This window comes from Pseudoliparis swirei, chromosome 11, assembly GCF_029220125.1.
Source record: "Pseudoliparis swirei isolate HS2019 ecotype Mariana Trench chromosome 11, NWPU_hadal_v1, whole genome shotgun sequence".
In the NCBI taxonomy this organism is placed as follows: domain Eukaryota; kingdom Metazoa; phylum Chordata; class Actinopteri; order Perciformes; family Liparidae; genus Pseudoliparis; species Pseudoliparis swirei.
The window spans coordinates 9,484,583-9,503,563 of record NC_079398.1 but is presented as its reverse complement, the minus strand read 5'-3'; the positions used below and the strand labels follow the sequence as shown (position 1 = coordinate 9,503,563).

General features: G+C 45.5%; 1 protein-coding gene across 1 annotated transcript in view; it reads right to left on the bottom strand.

Moving 5' to 3' along the window:
• LOC130202057 (ALK tyrosine kinase receptor-like) overlaps window positions 1-18,981 on the bottom strand; it is a 404,628-nt gene that overhangs the window by 15,910 nt on the left and 369,737 nt on the right. Inside the window, 8 exon segments of the mRNA XM_056427354.1 lie at window positions 278-368; window positions 1,921-2,107; window positions 3,247-3,360; window positions 4,207-4,362; window positions 7,664-7,762; window positions 8,577-8,744; window positions 11,745-11,886; window positions 12,732-12,842. Coding sequence (XP_056283329.1) covers window positions 278-368; window positions 1,921-2,107; window positions 3,247-3,360; window positions 4,207-4,362; window positions 7,664-7,762; window positions 8,577-8,744; window positions 11,745-11,886; window positions 12,732-12,842 — 1,068 coding nt within the window.

Sequence of the window (18,981 nt, the reverse complement as noted above, 5' to 3'; positions counted from 1 at the left end):
TCATGTGACATTCATACACCGTAGACACGGCTACAAAGAGCAGTTCAGGGTTAAGTGTCTTAAGTGTCTTGCTCAAGGACACATGGACTAGGGCTCCGTTCATTATCTGTGCTATAATGTAACGGCAAAAATATAAACTCATGATCTCACATCCTAGGAAAAGTTATCCTTGGTTCCAAAGTATAGTGGCCTTTAATGAAGTTAGACGTCCCAGTGGATCTGATTTGATTCACTCAAATAGAAGAAAAAAAATGCAATTGATCCAAAAGGTCCTGACCTTGACTGCCACCTGCAGGGGGCTCGGTTCCCCCGGTATCCCCACCGCCAGCCCTTCATAGACCTCACCGAAGGCACCGTGGCCCAAGCCCCTGGAGACGGGCAGACACATTAAATATTTACAGTTTCATTCACTTTGAGCTGACGACATTGGCAACAGCGGCAGTAAAACACGTCCTCTGTCCTAAGGATGGACACCTGAGGAGGGAAAGAAGGGAAGGAGCTCAAATGCAGTCGGCAACAGCTCGGCAGCCGTGCTCGTTTCTAGGTTCACGATGAGCCGGTGAAATGGTGAACTTTGACTGCTAATTATCGATTGGACTTCAACCACCTTCAGTCCGTGAGGGACTGACACAGTCATGGAGAGGAGACTGAAGACTTTCCTCTTTAGTCTTATAGTGAGGGCTGAATCAGGGTCACCTGGTCCAGACCTAGAGAGGCTGCTATAGGCTGATAGGCTGCTGGGGGACGTGTTAGGAGACACTGAGCTCCTATCTCCTCTAGGATACACTGAGCTCCTATCTCCTCTAGGATACACTGAGCACCTATCTCCTCTAGGATACACTGAGCACCTATCTCCTCTAGGATACACTGAGCACCTATCTCCTCTAGGATACACTGAGCACCTATCTCCTCTAGGATACACTGAGCACCTGTCTCCTCTAGGATACACTGAGCACCTATCTCCTCTAGGATACACTGAGCACCTATCTCCTCTAGGATACACTGAGCACCTGTCTCCTCTAGGATACACTGAGCTCCTATCTCCTCTAGGATACACTGAGCACCTATCTCCTCTAGGATACACTGAGCACCTATCTCCTCTAGGATACACTGAGCACCTGTCTCCTCTAGGATACACTGAGCACCTATCTCCTCTAGGATACACTGAGCACCTATCTCCTCTAGGATACACTGAGCTCCTATCTCCTCTAGGATACACTGAGCTCCTATCTCCTCTAGGATACACTGAGCACCTATCTCCTCTTCACTCTCTACTTATGGATGAATTTACATCTCTCCATCGCACATAACTAACTCTGCTTCACGTCTCATCGGGTCCGTTGGACCTGGCTGGGTCTGATGCCATGGCCCTGCTGATGCGCCCCGCCCCCCCTCTAGTGTTTCCTGATCCGATGTGAGGTCCTGGGACAGAGGATGTCGTGTGTGTACAGATTTGAAAGGCCTCTGAGGCAAATTGGTAATTTGTGATATTGGGCTATATAAAATAAACTGAATTGAACCGTTGCAGACATTTAACTTGATTCATGTCCAAATTAAATACGGGCGCTGGTAAATATTCATGGGGTCGACAAGAAACATTATTAATCGCAAAGATTCGGAACCCGAATGATAAACTGGTGAACTACAAAGACATTAAGGAGGCATTAAAAAAGAAGAAAAAAGAGCCGTGCTAAAATAATTTTCCCGGCCGCTTGGACGACTGCAGACTCATGTCCATGGTCTGACCCGTGGACCGTCGCCATTAAAGCGTCTCAACGTGTCACGTGGGGTCGAGCTGCACTCAACTCTAATTTGGTTGACGCGGACCTTCTTTTTGTTTTGCCGATGATGTCATAACGATCCAGGAAGTAGCAGGAATGTGACTCGTGGATTTTTTGTGTGTATCCGGGCCCTCCCCACCTGGTGAGGGAGATGTTGCGCCGCGGCACTTCCTTCAGGTCGTTGACGGACGCCGTCTTGCCCCCGAAGCAGTAGTTGGGGTTGTAGTCGGTCATGATGGTGGAGGCGCGCAGCTTGCTGAGCTTGCAGTCTGGACTCTGCAGCTCCAGCTGGATGGACTGCAGCTCGGTGTGTTTACGCCTGTACACTAGGGGGGGGGAGAAGAGTTTCACACCGCTGCAGAGAAATCTGCATTTGAAACAATACAAGAGCAGTTTTCCTCGTGACATTGCATGATGTGAATGATTGATCTCCTCTGATGTGTCTTTATAAATCATTCACATCATGTTTCTGAATCCGTCCCTCGGCGTTTAACTGTGTCTCGTAGATTTATTCACGTCAAAGAGACAATCACGTGTTTATGAAACCAGGACGGGCTGCACCTCCTTCCTTCATATACACACACACACACACACACACACACACACACACACACACACACACACACACACACACACACACACACACACACACACACACACACACACACACACACACACACACACACACAAACTCACACACTTTATAGTGCTGGAAGCCTCTGAGCTGGGAAACACATTAGTCGCAGGGGGACTTGTTTATGTGTGTATGCTTATGTGTGTGTGTGTGTGTGTGTGTGCCTGTGCAGGGGAGTTCTTTATTTACCAAGTGCTTTCTAAGGTAGCGGTGGTGTCAGCCGCCGGCTAAGCAGCCATCCATCATTAGCGCATTTCATTCATCACAGAGGTATTCCCACACCTCCACAGCTCCCGCCTCGTCTTCGCTAATGCATGTGCGCTGTGTAGGTGGGAGTCTGGGTGTGTGTGTGTGTGTGTGTGTGTGTGTGGAATGGATGATGGCTCAATGAGTGCTGATGTCTGGCTGTAATAGCCTGAAAGCAGTCGAGCAGACGCATTACTGCGTAGGCCGCGAGGTTCACTTCAGCAACCTGTGTGTGTGCGTGTGCGTGTGTGCGTGCGTGTGTGTGTGTGTGCGGATGACGATATGTGTGTATTGTACAGGCTGAAGATGGAAGCGTAAACATTTAAATGCCAATGTAATGTAAAACTCTTTAGCTCAACGTTGCCTACGTTCTCGTCTGGGTTTAAAATGAATACATGAATCACCGCGGCGCCATCACAGCCGTTATTATTGAGTGGATCCACATATCTCACCACATTGCGAAGCTTTTAGATTGAACCAAAAGTTACACATGCACATGCAAACTTTTGTCTTCATCATCCGCAGCTGATTTTTCTTTGTGTGTTTTATGGCGAAATCAAATCCGCCCCACAGGCCCCGACTTACTGATCATGACCCCGGACACGGCCAGCAGCAGGGCGGCGATGAGGGCCGAGGTGCCCACGGACAGACCCAGGGCCAGGTGGGAGAGGGATGGCTGGGGAGTCAGCAGGTGCATCTCTGCAAAAGGGGGAAACAACAGCGTCCCACTTATTATCTTCCCCTCAGAGGAGGATCAACATCCACCTCGCCACTTCATTAAGGATGTGAAGCGACGACACAACAGAGCGGAGGAGCAGCGACGGCCAAGGCATGACGATCCACTTTTATGGTGAGTAGGGGGGGGGGGGGTGTCTCATAAAACTGCACACACAGAGAGAGAGAGAGAGAGACGCCACATTGCGACTGTGACCTTTTACGACCTAGCGTCTCGTAATCATCTCTCGCTCGTCATTACGGAGAAGAGATTTGCAAATCACGGGGCAAGGGGAAACTCGAGGTCATATAGATATCATTGAAATGGTAATAGCTCCCCGTTAGTTGGCTTCACGCTATAAAGGGACATTCCGCCACATTAATTCATTTTCAGATCGACATCCGTGTGCTCGGGATTCATCGGAGTTTACAGATCATAATTGAAGCGACGACGCCGAGTCCAGTGCGCATTGGGGGGGGGGGGGGGCAGAAGACGCGGCACAGAGATAAATCACAGTGCTGTACACATCCATTTATTAACGGCTCAATTTATGCGAGGGATTGATTATTATTATGAATGATTAAGGCACATTTACTCAGAGAAATAGCCTTTCCTCCGATAAAGATGCTATTTAGTGCAGAGCCTCGCGGGCTTAATTACTTCTGCAGATTAATTAATCAACCGCTCACCGAGTCACAGTCTATTACAGGTACAATTACACTCAGTTTTGCAGTTTGCATTAATTCAACTTGTGTGAAGAGAGGGAAATAGACACGGGTCCTCCAACGTGTGTGTGTGTGTGTGTGTGTGTGTGTGTGTGTGTGTCAGACCTGTGGCGTTGATGCAGGACACCCCGTCCGGCGCCAGGATCAGGTCTTCGTCACAGTAGCAGACGATGCCGGCGTTGGTCTTGTGGCACTCGTCGCTCTCGCATTGGCTGCAGTTCTGCACCGGACTGATGATGACCTCGCCGTCCCCCTCCATGGCTTTAAGATAGACACACACACACACACACACACACACACACACACACACGCAACATAAAAAACACAAAGTAGTCAAAGTAGTCCTCCACTTGGAATAACCCTCACATCTGCTTAGGGAAAAAAGTATTTATATGGGATACATGGCTGGCAAAAGGAGTACATGTCATCAAAGATCTCTACAGAGATGGCTCATTTAAATCATTTGAGGACCTTAAAGAAACGTTTAATTTAGATGAGAAGGGGGATTTCTGGAAGTATTTACAGTTGAGGAGTAGCATGGGGGCTGGGTTCGGACTGAAAATAGAAAAGAAAGAAGAGAATAAGATTCAGGAGTTCCTAAATGCTTCCCGTACCCAACAATCTGCCTCAATATTTTATCGAAAATTGTCGAATATTCAAGTTGGAATGTGCGATGGACTGAGACTAGTATGGCAAAAAGATCTTCGGGCTGAGATAAGGGGAGATGTATGGCAAGAAATAATATCAAATGTAGGCTGGGCTACAAGGGATGCAAGAAGCAAGTTTACTCACTATAAAATTGTACATAGATATTATTTTACACCTCTGAAACTGTATAAAATGGGATTGAGGCAAGATCATAATTGTTGGAAATGTAATATAGAAATGGGCACTTTTCTACATGCTATGTGGGAGTGCTCCAATGTGTGGCCTTTATGGAAGGCAGTCCTAAAGACATTAGAAGGGTGGCTCAAGCGGCCTTTACCAGAATCCCCACAACTGTGTTTATTAGGGGACACGTCACTGGTGCCACCAGGCCTCACCAAAGCAGAGATCAGACTGTCACTAACAGGCTTCATGGTGGCAGCAAGGCTTATCCTGAGAAACTGGAAGAGCCCACATACGGCCACGCTCACAGACTGGCTAAAACTCATGACGGAGACGGCTGCTTTTGAAAGTATGATTGCCAGGATGAAGAACAGTTCAAGCCAAACTGACCAAGCATGGAAAAGTCTGATGGCTTTCATTACAAATTAGAGGAGGGGTCAAATACTCAGGGGTAAGATTTGGATTTTGAGGGGATTGCAAATGCAGAGGCAGGGTAGTGTATACACACTTACAAGTAAAAGATAATTAAGGGGGTGCCGGGGTTGTTTTTTGTTGTTGTTGTTCTTTTTTGTGTGTTTTGGAGGAGGGGAGGATATATGTGTGTGTATATATGTGTGTGTATGTATGCGTGTGTATAGGTATGTATGTCTGTGTGTGTGTGTATGGGTATGTATATGGGTGTATATATATGTTTATGTCTGACATTTCTGTACTTGTTTTATGTTTATATCATTAAACAAATAAAAAAATTTAAGTGACAAAAAAAAAAACCACAAAGTAGGTCAGTAATAACAATTCAATCCCAACTGAAACACCTCAAGGGCCTCACGCCCGTCGCATGGCTTTATTTCTCCTTCACTTCATTTAAAAAACATTTCTCCTAAATTGTAAACTACAGCAAGTGGCCAATCCGGCCAGCGTCAATCAGTCACGGGCTGCATGAGGAGGCTGCTGCTGTTTAGTAAGCAAAGCCGTCTGCAGAATCCATTTCCTCTTATCTTCCCGTTATCAGCTTTATAAGTGCAAATACATAAATCTAGCCTATAGGAAACAGTTATAAGGAAGCGGGGGGGGGTACAGAATACAGATGTCTCCGTGCACACGTCCACAGCATGCTGATGGGTGTGACTCATACCTTAGATTTCTACATATCTTGCTTATAGATATGATGGTAAACGGCGAAGCGGTGTTGGAGCTCGACGCGCATACAGATGAAGCGTGTTGCTCGCCTCAGGCGGGTTGACTCGTATGAATCGGCGTGAACATGAAGGATTGTATCGCGTTCGAGGGAAAGACCCCGGCGACGCCAAGAGGGTCCTTAAAGCAAATAAAGTGAAACTCAAACGAGGCCCGGCCTCACTGAAACACACAGGTCATGGTGGAAGGCTGTGTGCATATGTGCACGTCATATTAGCTCCAGTTAGCTCCGCGTCTCAACGTAACGAGTTAATAAGTAAGACGAGAAGCCCGAGAGAAAGGAAAGAAGGTGATGAATGGAGGTGAAGTGGGACATTTCTTCCAATCAGACGGAGCTTTGATTTGAACACGTCGTTCCATCCTCCACTTCTTCCTGTTCGGGCCGAGTGGGACTCGCTGACGCTCTCCTGGCCTCGAGTGACGTGGAGGTTTAGCTCGATGCCCCCCCCATAGCACTGGATCACAAGCTCTCCTATCCGTGTCCTTCGGAGGCGGCCTGTGTTCAGTGGATGAGGCACTGTGTTGCAGTCCCGTGTGGTTCCTGATCCTCTCTTCTGTTCCTCTCGGCGCACCCAGCCGAGTCGCCCCTGCTTTCATTTCACTGGATGTCCAGCCGAGGCGAAGACGTCTGCGATGACAACTTTTAAAACTTTTTAAACGCCCCGAATGCCTTTAACACCGACCTTTACACAGACGATGTGCTTTTTAACTCATCAAAGTGCAGATCTGCACTTGATACCCGGCCCTGTGGCCCTATGGGCCGGGATGATGATTCCCTGAATGCAAACACACTCAACACACTCTCATGAAATCATGAAGCCACAGACGTGGAGACGCACTTCTACATGTCGGATGTTAATCTTTATTATCTGTCACATAATGTGTTTGTAATTCTCAACATAGACCAGCAAAGCGAGGTGTAAACCGGCCACAATGGAGAGGTAGGAGAGTAATGTGTGTACAAATAGAATGAAGTAAAGAGAACACACATTTTGTGTAGTTTGAAACCAACTGTCGCAATTTCCGTTTAAACTTACAGCTGAACTCCCTCTGAAGTCTCTTTGCTGTGAAGCGAAGTGAGATGACAGGGGAGGAGCGGCGGCGGCGTCTCATTGCAGCTCAATGGGGGAGAGAGATGTGGTTACTCTGCTCGCTCCGATGGATGGAGCACTTCAATTTCTTTTTCCCATTTTCTTCTTCCGTTTGTTTTCTTTTTTTCTCTCCGTATCTGACCGAAGAGGAGCGCCTGACATGATAGACGGTCACCGCTCAAATGTTCTGTCAGATTGTGTTTCGAGTACCTGTCGAGTTCAAGTGTGTGTGACCCGATGGATTTATTGAGCTTCCTCGTCTCTATCTGGAGGCATTTTAATTAAATAATGTGGGCGTGTCTTCAGTCAGAATGCAAAACTGCTGACTCATCTCTCCGCGGCTGTAGAAGCCTAGCGACCAGAACTCATTTAAAATGCCAGGAGGAAAGTTCCCTCGGTAAGTTACCTCCTCACGAGGAGCATGGCGAGGTTCTGGGCTACGGTACCTTTCAGAGGGAAGAGGAAGGGCAGCGCCTCCGGGCCGAGGAAGGAGGTGCCGTCGTCTCCGTCGTGTTTGGGGTTGTTGTCTGCCGACGTGTTTCCACCTAAGAGCACAGGGACAGAACCTCAAGATCCAAATAACACAGGGACAGAACCTCAAGATCCAAATAACACAGGGACAGAACCTCAAGATCCAAATAACACAGGGACAGAACCTCAAGATCCTAATAACACAGGGACAGAACCTCAAGATCCAAATAACACAGGGACAGAACCTCAATTTAGCAATAAGGTGCGAGAGGCAGTACTTTGTGATCAATAATATCCGCTTCAAGGGTGTTGTTCGGCCCGACGCACAAACATTATTGACGACAAAGTCCTGCCTCGAGATCCAAATTACACAGGGACAGAACCTCAAGACCAAATTACATCGGGTTTGAACAAAAAGCTCTCAAACGGGCAGAACCACGAGGATTGCTACGGTCTTCTCTGTTTTAACACATTTACACATTTCATCCCCGTGTGTCCCCAGTGTGTTTAATGTAACAGTTATTTTCATCTTTTGACTGCCACCTGTTTTTAATATTCATATTTCCTATTACTTATATATATTATATATTCATGCCGTACACGCTGTGCACTTCCCCCTGTTGTTCTGACCCAGTTCTCTACTGAGGATGATCTCATACGAATAACACACCCCTTAATGGGACCACGCACACGCAGCACGAGGAGATGCGAGGCGTGGATCCTGTGATGCTGTGTTTGTCTAATCCAGAGGATCCGGCGTCACCCTTGTCTTTATAAACAACATACGGCACACGATGCGCATCATGGCTCACAGCTCGTCGCGATTACTTTTTTAAAACCCCAAACTTGCAGTAAGTAAAAAAACAAAAAAACAAACACTGGACTGACCTCTGTAGCCTCCGCCCGCACCCCCAGATATGCAGCCACCTCCACCGCCCCCAAAGCCGCCGTGGGTCTGCCAGAACTTCTGACAGGCCTGGCCTCCCTGGCCCCCGAGCACCAGCGGCCGGCCCCCCTGACTGACGGGGGCCCTGTCGTTCCAACCGCCGCCTCCACCTGTCGCCAAACACAACACACCTTTGATGTAACACGCTTTAATACGCTGTGGGAATCAGTGTGTGTGTGTGTGTGTGTGTGCGTGTGAGAGAGAGAGAGAGAGAGAAAATGGGTCAATATTATGGGAAAAATATGCTAGACTGCAGAAATGCATGTATAACACACACACTATACGTGATAACAACACTGGTTCCAGCGACACTATACAAATCCCTTAAAACCTGGTAACACGAGATTAAAGTTATAGCTGACGAAGCTCAAACTCGTCCTGTAGCCGTTTCATTCCCCGTTTTATTCTCCTGCTACTCTGGTGCCTGAGAGATAGAAAAAAGAAAAAAAAAAATGTACTCATCTCACCAACCTGGCAACAAAACCTGCCAGACCTGCTAAATATTTCATTTGTCATTCACTGAGCTTCCTTCAAAAGTAAACCTTGGGCTTTGTTTCCGATGTAACAATCAATACGTTTTATGTTTTAATAAATAAATGCATGAATAAATACAGGAATAAATAAATGCTTAAATAAATGTATAAATAAATACAGGAATAAAAAAAAAATACTTAAATAAATGTATAAATAAATAAATACAAGAATAAAAAAATAAATGCTTAAATTAATTTATAAATAAATGAATACACGACTAAATAAAGTTATACCTAAACAGGACATCATTAAATACATTTACTTCTATATCTCTTCATTTATTTCGGAAAAGAACAGAGTTGTCCTATTGTGTTTGACTGTAAAAATACTTTACAGTGAATAATTGGAGTAAATTCATGAGCAAGAACAGCTGATGTGGTGACATCATCAAGTCTGGACTCCCAAGATCAAACTCTGAAGTCTAAAAGTACACAGGTCTTTACTCGGCGTATGGTATTGATAAACGTTGTGTTTGGAGCGACACTCTTGATCAGCGCCTCACTCCTTTTTCCGCCATAGTCTGCACCATCTGTGCAGGAACACACACCACTCTCCCATCTCAGCCCAGGTTCTGTCAGGTGACTGATCAGCTGACGCCACTTTTACGAAGTGATTTGCCCGCATGCGGTTTTCACCAAGTTTCCTCTGAAAGAACTCCTGTGGCTTATTGATGTGAGCGAGGTGTAATTAGTGTCTTTTCATGCTGTCCGCTGAGTCATCAGACATAAAACTCAGACTGGCCTCTTCTCATCTGCATCGCCTGCGGTTGGTTTTCTTTTCTCTCGTGCCAAATGTCTCTTCGTTGTCAAACTACTGAGCTACACGCCACTGAGCTACACGCCACTGACTTACACGCCACTGAGCTACACGCCACTGAGCTACACGCCACTGAGCTACACGCCACTGAGCTACACGCCACTGAGCTACACGCCACTGAGCTGCACGCAGGGCTCTCAAGTTTTGAAGACAGGCAAGAGTGACATTTCCATCAGCACCCCCCCCCCCCCCCCCCCCGGAGAACGAAATTTTCGGATATCAGTCAGTCGCGTGCAATTCCAGGATGCTTTATTTTCATTGGTTGCTGGATTAAATCTTACCCAGATACATTGTGTAGCCCATTTATTTTTTTTGATTGGCTGATAAGTGGCTCCTCACAGCAGAACTCCAGGGGAGCGCTTGATTCCTCCACGGTGAGGGCAGCGCGGCCAGCTCATGTTTGCGTGCTGCGGCACATTAAAACATTAAATAGCCGAGAGTTTTTTTCAGCGTGAGAAATACGATGTGTGGCGGGAGTGCGTGACTTCAGACCGAAATGCGTGACTGTCACGCTCAATGCGTGACACTTGAGAGCCCTGTGCACGTGAGTTGCAAAGGAGCCCGGACGTCGCAATCGCGCATGCGCAAGCGTAAACTGTCAACGCCGTAACCGTAATGTAAATATTTAAACGTACTTTCTCCGCACTGCCCCCCATCTGTAATACCTCTGCGCCCCACAGTTTGAGAACCACTGCTGTAAACTAGGGCCGCAACAACGAATCGATAAAATCGATTCTTAAAATAGTTGGCAAGGAATTTCATTATCGATTCGCGGCGCAGGAGAAACAAGAGCGGAGCGGAGAGAGAGAAACAGACGGAACGCTGCGTTGTGAGAGCCAATCAGCGCTGAGCTGCTCCTCCGTTCGTGAATCTAATTGGCTGCTGCTGCTCACGTGGCGCTGGATGCGGAAGTCATTCACGTAGTCGGAGACATTCACGGAGCTGAGTGCGCCTACGGGTGACGTTATGAACCCAGACACCAGGGCGCTACGACGTGTGGCATTTCCACAAGAAGTATAACGTAGAAAAAGTGGTTATTTATTCCATGGCGGATGGCGGAAAATATTTTTCCATGGAGAAAGGCAACAGAGATAAGCCACGCCCCCTCATCGTATGAGGCGTTTAACCCATAAATAGCCAACTCAGGAGAGTAAACCGCTGTCAGTCTGTTTGTGACGGTTCATCCACATGCTGACCAGTGGATCTCCAGGACCTTTCCATGACTTTAAACCAAATTTCCATGATTAAACATTGAGTGAAAACTCTGTGTATACATTAACAAGAGAAAATGTTGTATTTAAACTAACAATGAGAATTCCAAAGCATACCGTATATATTCTGTGTAAAGTAACATTTGAATAAAACACATTTGCATTACTTTTCCAACATTTTGGTATTTTATTTTTTTCAATTACTTTTCTAGGCCTTGAAATAGCCATTTAAAAATTCCATGACTTTTCCAGGTTTTCCATGACCGTACGAACCCTGTTTTGAATAAAGGGTTGAAAATTACAGTTTTTTTATTTTTTTATCCGATTAATCGATGAATCGAAAAAATAATCAACAGATTAATCGATTATCAAAATAATCGTTAGTTGCAGCTCTACTGTAAACCGATGACGACTCTCTACAGTTCGGTAACGGGGTATTTAGTCGTCTGCTCACCTCACACACACACACACACACACACACACACACACACACACACACACACACACACACACACACACACAGCGCTTCGCATTCTCACGCACGTGTACCTGCGGCATTGGACTTTCCGCTGCGTCCCGGTTGGCTGGGGTCGTAGTCCATCTGCTCCAGCTGGGTCTCTGATTGGCTGCTGTAGCCACGGCCCCCTCCCCCGGCAGCGATGACGAGGGGGGCGTACACCTCTTTGTCCACCTGCGGGATCGTTGCTCACATGTTAGCTCTTTGCTACGTGGGGGGGTCGGCTCCTCTAAAGGAATGAGTCCTCATTTCCTCTAGATGAGAAGATTTAATACCAGCTCACGTTTGCATGGAGATGATGTCGCTACTAGCTGCTTAGCTTAGCATTAAGCTGGGGAACAAATAGGGACCCAAAGGAAACCACATCTGCCTTTTCCAGCAGCTTCCATTCATTTTCTGTGACATGTTATTCTATGACTTAAAAAAAAAATAGAGTTTGTATTCTAGAATAAAATGTTATGTTATACTATATCATGACTTTCTTATGACATACTGTCCTATGGCTTTTTGATGACACGCTATACTATTACTTTATTCAACAGACTATACTATAACTTTTTTCATGACTTTTTCAACATACTATATATTATGATCCTTTTTGACTTTTTCCCAACCTGCTGCAGGAGAGAGAGGAGACCCGAGGTGGACGCTACGATGACCCACCTCGGGCCCAAGGCCGGTCCACTACCCGGTCCACTACCCCGCCTCATCTCACCATCCATAATAAGATGGTTGAAATAAGACTTCATGTGAACCCAGTTGAGCCCACATCTTTACAGTGACCTGGCTCTATGATTTATTTTATTTATTGAAATATTCATATTATTTACTAATAACTTGTAAAAAATCCAGCAGCCCTCACATGGTTACAGACACTCTCTGCGTCTATAGGTACAATGTTATGGTGGAAACTGGACTTGTGTAACACATGATATTCACATATTGATGATAGCATGCACAACATCTCTACACAGTTCCAACATACCGAGTGTGTCGTCGCCTCTGCACCGCCTTCCTACCTTGAACACATACGTGGCCCCGCCCCCTCCTCCTCCGCCCCCTTTCACTTGGGTTTTGTTCACCATCGGGCCGCTCTGTTCCAGGCAGATCTTGTTCAGCTTGTTGTTGGACTGTAAGAGAGAGAGAGAGAGAGAGAGAGAGAGAGAGAGAGAGACGTCACCCCTTTCATGCGTGTCAGTTGGCAAACTCCAGCTGCTGTGAGTCGAAGTCTCCGGCATCATAATGTGATCAATGTTCCCTTTGTGAGACAATCACAGTGAGACTTTGAGTATTTATTGATTTCCTGCTCACATGACTGCGAGGCTGTCAGACTATTGTAGGAGAGCTTCCTGAGCACAGAGACGGAGTCATGTCTCTGGCTGAATGAGACTTTTCTGCAGCTGAGTTCTACTCAGTTTGAAAAGTAATTGGAGGAAATGAGGCTGACGGGATCGAAGAAAACCGATTCAACGCACTAAATGCTGCATAAATAATGGTGTTGCAGATGTGTAAATAGAGCTTTATTACTATACTTGATAATATATTCATGTTCACGTTACCTTCTGACTACATATATACCGGTAACAAAAGTCTATTTTTATCTTCACTTTACACCGAAACGGTCATAAATTAATATTCTGCCAATGTGTTTTAATTAGTGCTGTAAAAAATAACGCGTTAACTCAGTTAATTAAATTACAGGTTTAACTAGTTATTTTTTTAAACGCATTTAACGCATGCGCAGAATGAGCTTCCAATCCGTCTGTTGTTGGTCGTCTCTCCAGCAGCATGTCATTCTGTCTCTACGTGTTGCGTTAACACGACTCCGATCTCCGTCTCCCCCCCCCCCCGTCGACAACTCTTCTCGGAGCTCTTGCTTGTCTTGAGAGCCCTGTAAATGTATATATGTGATTAATCATGATTAATCCACAGAAACCTGTGATTAACCTGATTAAAAATTTTAATCGTTTCACAGCCCTAGTTTTAATTTCATTACTCATAATATTTTTTATGAGGATGGAGTTGGACGTTTTGATGCAGATCCTTTTTTATAGATGAGGTTGTGTGAATATATGCTGAGTCTCCCTCGGGGCCTGTTCTCTCATTGCAGCTTCTCATTTATAGGTTGGGCACAAAGTTGTGTGTGTGTGTGTGGGTGTGCAGAAGGAGAAGGGCACGCACGGTAAGAGCAAGTATTTGTGAGGACAACATGCTATGTGTGATAAAACACTGTTCTACAGCACAAAGCACTTCCAGGGCGACTCTGTGGAGAGAGCCGGTGTCTCTCGCTGTCAGAACTAGGGGGGAATAAGAGGAACCGTCGGCACTGAGCTCTTCAAGACACACAGCGTTAAAAACTAATAACTGGATGACAATAGTGAGGACCCCTGCCTGCTAAGCCACACAAAGTGCTTCTATAAAACAAAGCCCCCGAAACACAATGGGAACTAAGAGCTGCCTCGTGTCCCGCTGTTTGTTTTTCATTTAAAGGTTATTGTGACTTTCATTCTGAATACATCTCTTTGTAATCTTCAACTTCTGTGACATCTGTTTCAAATTAGTCGCTTTTCACATTTCTAGAGCAATCATTGTTCAAGTCATTATCGACTAATGCCGTGTTCACACCGAAAGAGACGGTATTTTTACGCGCAACGAGATTCCATGCAACGTGTAGTTGCGATAGACTTAAATTTTTTTCCAGGTGGTGCGTTTGGTGCGTTTATATTTATATATATATAAATATTTATATATATATAAATATATATGTAAATATATACATATATATAAATATATATATATAAATATATATATATATGATATAATGTTATGAACCCAAACAGGAGGGCGTTAGATGTTCAGACGTTTGTGGGATGTCCTCAACAAGTTGTGGCAACCCGGCGGACTTTGGAGGGAAGATTCAGAATAAAATCAGGAGACTCAGTCGTAAAGTAACATAAAGTATCGTTTAATAAATGGGTAGGGAAAAGTATGAAGCAGAACTAGTGCTTAGTTCTTCATGGTGGATGAAGGAAATTATAAAGTTTTTTTGACGGAGATAAGCCACGGAAATAAGCTCCGCCCATCACGGAGCTTCGCAACGCTTTTGGTGTGAAAATGGCAAATGGTCGAGCGAGTAAACTGTTTTGGCCGACGCTTTTGGTGTGAACGTAGAGTTGGAGTATCTGTAGCTTTTGTGCAGTCTTTTGTAAGAGCCTATATGTACAACCACGTATGCATAGAGTGATATACACATATAAATAAAATGAACAGTTTATGAGTTTAGAGACGGTGGAAGACCCGCTCACCCTGGAGATATCAAGGGGCTCATTCAAAAGCCCAGAACACCAGAACGCCGACTACAAAGACACTCTCAAGCGTAACATCACATCAAAGTGATGGATTGAACCGAGCTCAACAGCAACAGGTGGTCCTGGAATCAGATAGAGATCTCTTTGGGCACATCATCACTGCTTCGGCAAGTTAAGGTCTTCACTCTCAAGATGTCCTGGCTCATCCACTTGGTCCGGGGCCTCGGGCTCGCTCGAATCCAGATGGCTCATTGCTGCACACTAACAAGGCCAATCTCGGAAAAAGAGAGTTTTTCCTACCAAATCGGCATCGGCAGGTGCGATGTATCGGAGAGCACGCATCGGTGATGGAACGAGCCCCGTGAAGAAACTGAAAGGTGGTGGCAACACCTTTGGAGAGATGGCTGGCGCCGTGCTGAACCCAGCGGCGCGTGAAGGGGGAAACGGGAGGCGTGGGGGTAGATGTGCGCTGGAAGACATCCGTTAAGAACGCCGAGAGATGAGCCGTCGTGGCTCGGCAATTAGAAGATCATCGCCCGGGGACGCGGGCGTTATGAAGAGGAGAATGCTGTTCGGTTTTATCCGACGGCAAAACAGCCTCGGCGACATCGCTCGTCGGGTAACGCTTCAGGACGACGCACGGAGAGGAGCGCGGTCGACTCGGCGATCTGGAATGTTGTTGAAGAGCTGAAATCTTAAAAAAATACCCGCCTGATCCCAAGTGAAGATCCCGACAGCCAGGGTGACACATGTTGGTGAAGAAGATCATCGGAATGTGTCAGACGAGGTTCGGCGACAGCGGCGACCTTGCTCGGCCCCTCGGAGGTGACGCCGTCACGGGTCGGGGTAGAGTAAGTGCTTTTTGCAGGACGAGAAATGCTGTGTTTGAGGAAACGGGACATTCAAGGAGTCCTTCAAATCCCCGGGATCACCAGTGGAATTACACAGCAGTCTCGACATCATCATCATCATCATCGAGCTGATGTGATGTGAAGGATTTGCATTGCCTGCTGTTCTGCACCAAAAGGGGTGAAGTGGAATCACGCCTACCCCCTACGGCCCCACTAGTCATGGGTGGATGACAAATGCATGCTCATCAAAAATACAATAGAAAGATGTCCTCTACCTTGACCTCATCATTAAATAAGTGTAAATATGTATCTTGGATTTCTGCACATTTTTAATAAATAATCGTACATATATGCTGATGTTGGCCTTATAGCCAAAATCAGATTCTACCGCTTGTACATTTCTGTGCAGGAAGAGGATCGTAGAAGACGACTATAACAATAATAATGACTATGAGGATGATTACACAGAATATGAACACACCTGAGAATAGATTTCAGGATGACTCTATAACATCATGGTTGTGATGATGATGATGATCATTTCTCTAAAAGGTGTCTATGTATTACTGTTCCACTTAGAAAGGCTCATTATGTTAAAATATTATAGACTTCACCAATATACCAAACTAGAATTTGCCACCTATGGAGGGACCAATCAGGATGTCTCATTCACTGTTCATACCTACACACAAAGTAATGCACTGGAGTGTGTATGTACTGCATGTGCATGGTTGCCTCTTAACCTCTGCCCTCTCCTTTTTTATGTTCATAACCAGTTTTTTTTTTTAACTTGACCTAATACTGTATATCCTACCACCTTATGTAACAGTGTGTTTTTAAATATTTTTTCTTATTATTATTGTGTGTTTGTACCTCTATTGACTCAGAGCGCTGCAAAACAACTCCAATGTGTCTGGACTGTTGGTCGAGGCACAAATGGCAATTAAAAAACCTTGAACCTTGAACCTTGTATAAAGAGAAGAGGCAAATGTAGGACATTCACCAAGTAGACCGGCATTCATGTCCAGAGTTAAACCACAAGAACTTCGTAGTTAGTAGTAGTTACTTGATGTTAGGCTGTGTACTACAACACTTACGTCAGTAGTCATTTTAATCCAATACATTTGTTTCCCTTAACCTCCCTAAGTGCCTGGACATTCACAGGAGAACGTACAAAAAATGTTTTCACAAGGTTTCAAAAGGAACCGTTTTATGAGGACACTTCATACCAATCATTGTGGTCATGGACGACCTGTTCTTGATCCGGGTGCTTAGCTGAGCACTGAGCACATCATGAACTAGAATGGGCACTCGGTAGAGCGCATACCTTCGCATATCACAAGATTGGGCATTGAATCATGAACATGTTGGCATTAGTTGCATGCCAATTGGATATAAATTGACCGCGCTATGGTAAAAAGAAGATGTTGACCTTTTCATGACCTTGAGCATGACCTTTGACCCGATCGATCCCAAAATCTAATCAAATGGTCCCCGGATAATAACCAATCATCCCACCAAATTTCATGCGATTCAGTTTAATACTTTTTTAATTATGCGAATAACACGCATACAAATAAATAAATAAATACACAGCAATCAAAACATAACCTTCCACATTTTCAATGCGAAGGTAATTAGACCGACATCACACGGAGAAGATACCTCAGGAGCTGTCTTTGCAACACACATCGCTGATGTTAATATGGATTTCATCTCTCGTTGAAAAGTAAGTTTTATAACATTTTCTTCCTTATTAATAATACAGAAGCTTATACCTCAAGCTTATTTCGTATCTTATTTGTAACTGTTTAATTCAGCTTTTGCTTTCATGTATATTGTGAAGCACTTTGTTATATAATTACAGTTATTGTTATTTATATATCTATAGAGGTGGATCCCTCCATGACGATGTGCTATTGGCGACTAACCCCCCTCTCAGTGGCAAGAGCAGCCCTGGTTTTAAACCGTATAAATGGCGGATGATGGATGACATCATTGGGGGCCGGAGGGGTCGTGTCAGTGTTGTGAACCGCTGCCAGTGAAGTAACTCCGGAGCGTAATGGATGACGGCCACTGCCGGCGAAAGAGCACAAGTCAGCTTAAGAGGGACAACGGGGACTTCGCGGCGAGCTTCCATCGCAGACTGAAACAGTTGTTTGGTGGCCTGTAAACATTGTTTTCGGATTTAGAGCACGGGGTATCCAAAGAGAACCACGGTCCACAAGGAGAATTACCGGTAAGCACCAGTTCCTTGAATTCCAGCACGTCATCGTTATCCTCTTAAAGTGCAACTGGATAAATAAATAAGTGTGTCGGTTTGTTCTGCTGCAGCCGACACGTCTTAAAGACGAAATGCCGACGTCAGAAAGCTAATTAGCAGCTCGGCCGAAGCTCGTTTGGACTTGCCACGGGGGTCCGAGTGGCATCTGAAGGACACTTCAGAAGGACGTAGGACAACACGGCCGCGGCGCTTCTGGGAAATCCGGTTGCACTGACACGATAAAGGATAGATGGTTTATTCCCCCCCCCCCCCCCAAAAACTACTTTATTTGTCACAAAAAAAGAAAAGGAGAAGCCTACAGAGACAAACTCAAGGCTGAACAATTCAATTAGAGATTACTGTCCAGGCCTCCGAAGAAGGATCTTTTTTAATCTGTCCGTAGTGCCCAATTAAACGGCGACGGCTTATTGACGGCTTTGAGTGTTGCCGCTGTGAGCGACGGCGAGATGGCGTTATCTCCTTTCCTTCCCTGAAGGATGCCCCAGTGTACCTGGTGCAGAAAGGAGATAAGAAGCACCTTTCCTTAGCGTTCCGATAATTCAACTCACTCTTATCACGGCTGCCCCTTCGAATCGCGTCACTCAGTTAGGAAGCTCCCGAAGCAAGAGAGACTATTCTGCACAGATATGATATTTAGGCTGCTGCACACGTGTTGTTTCTCACCGGCACTGAGAGCTGCTGTCAATCAAACACTGACTAGGACACGCCCCCGCAGCCAGCTGAGACAAATAGGAGCTTTTCTCATATTTCCCCGAAGATAAAAAGGTACACGATAAAATCTCGGTTGGTCTGGAAGTTAGAAAACATCAAAGAAGGTATGAACAGT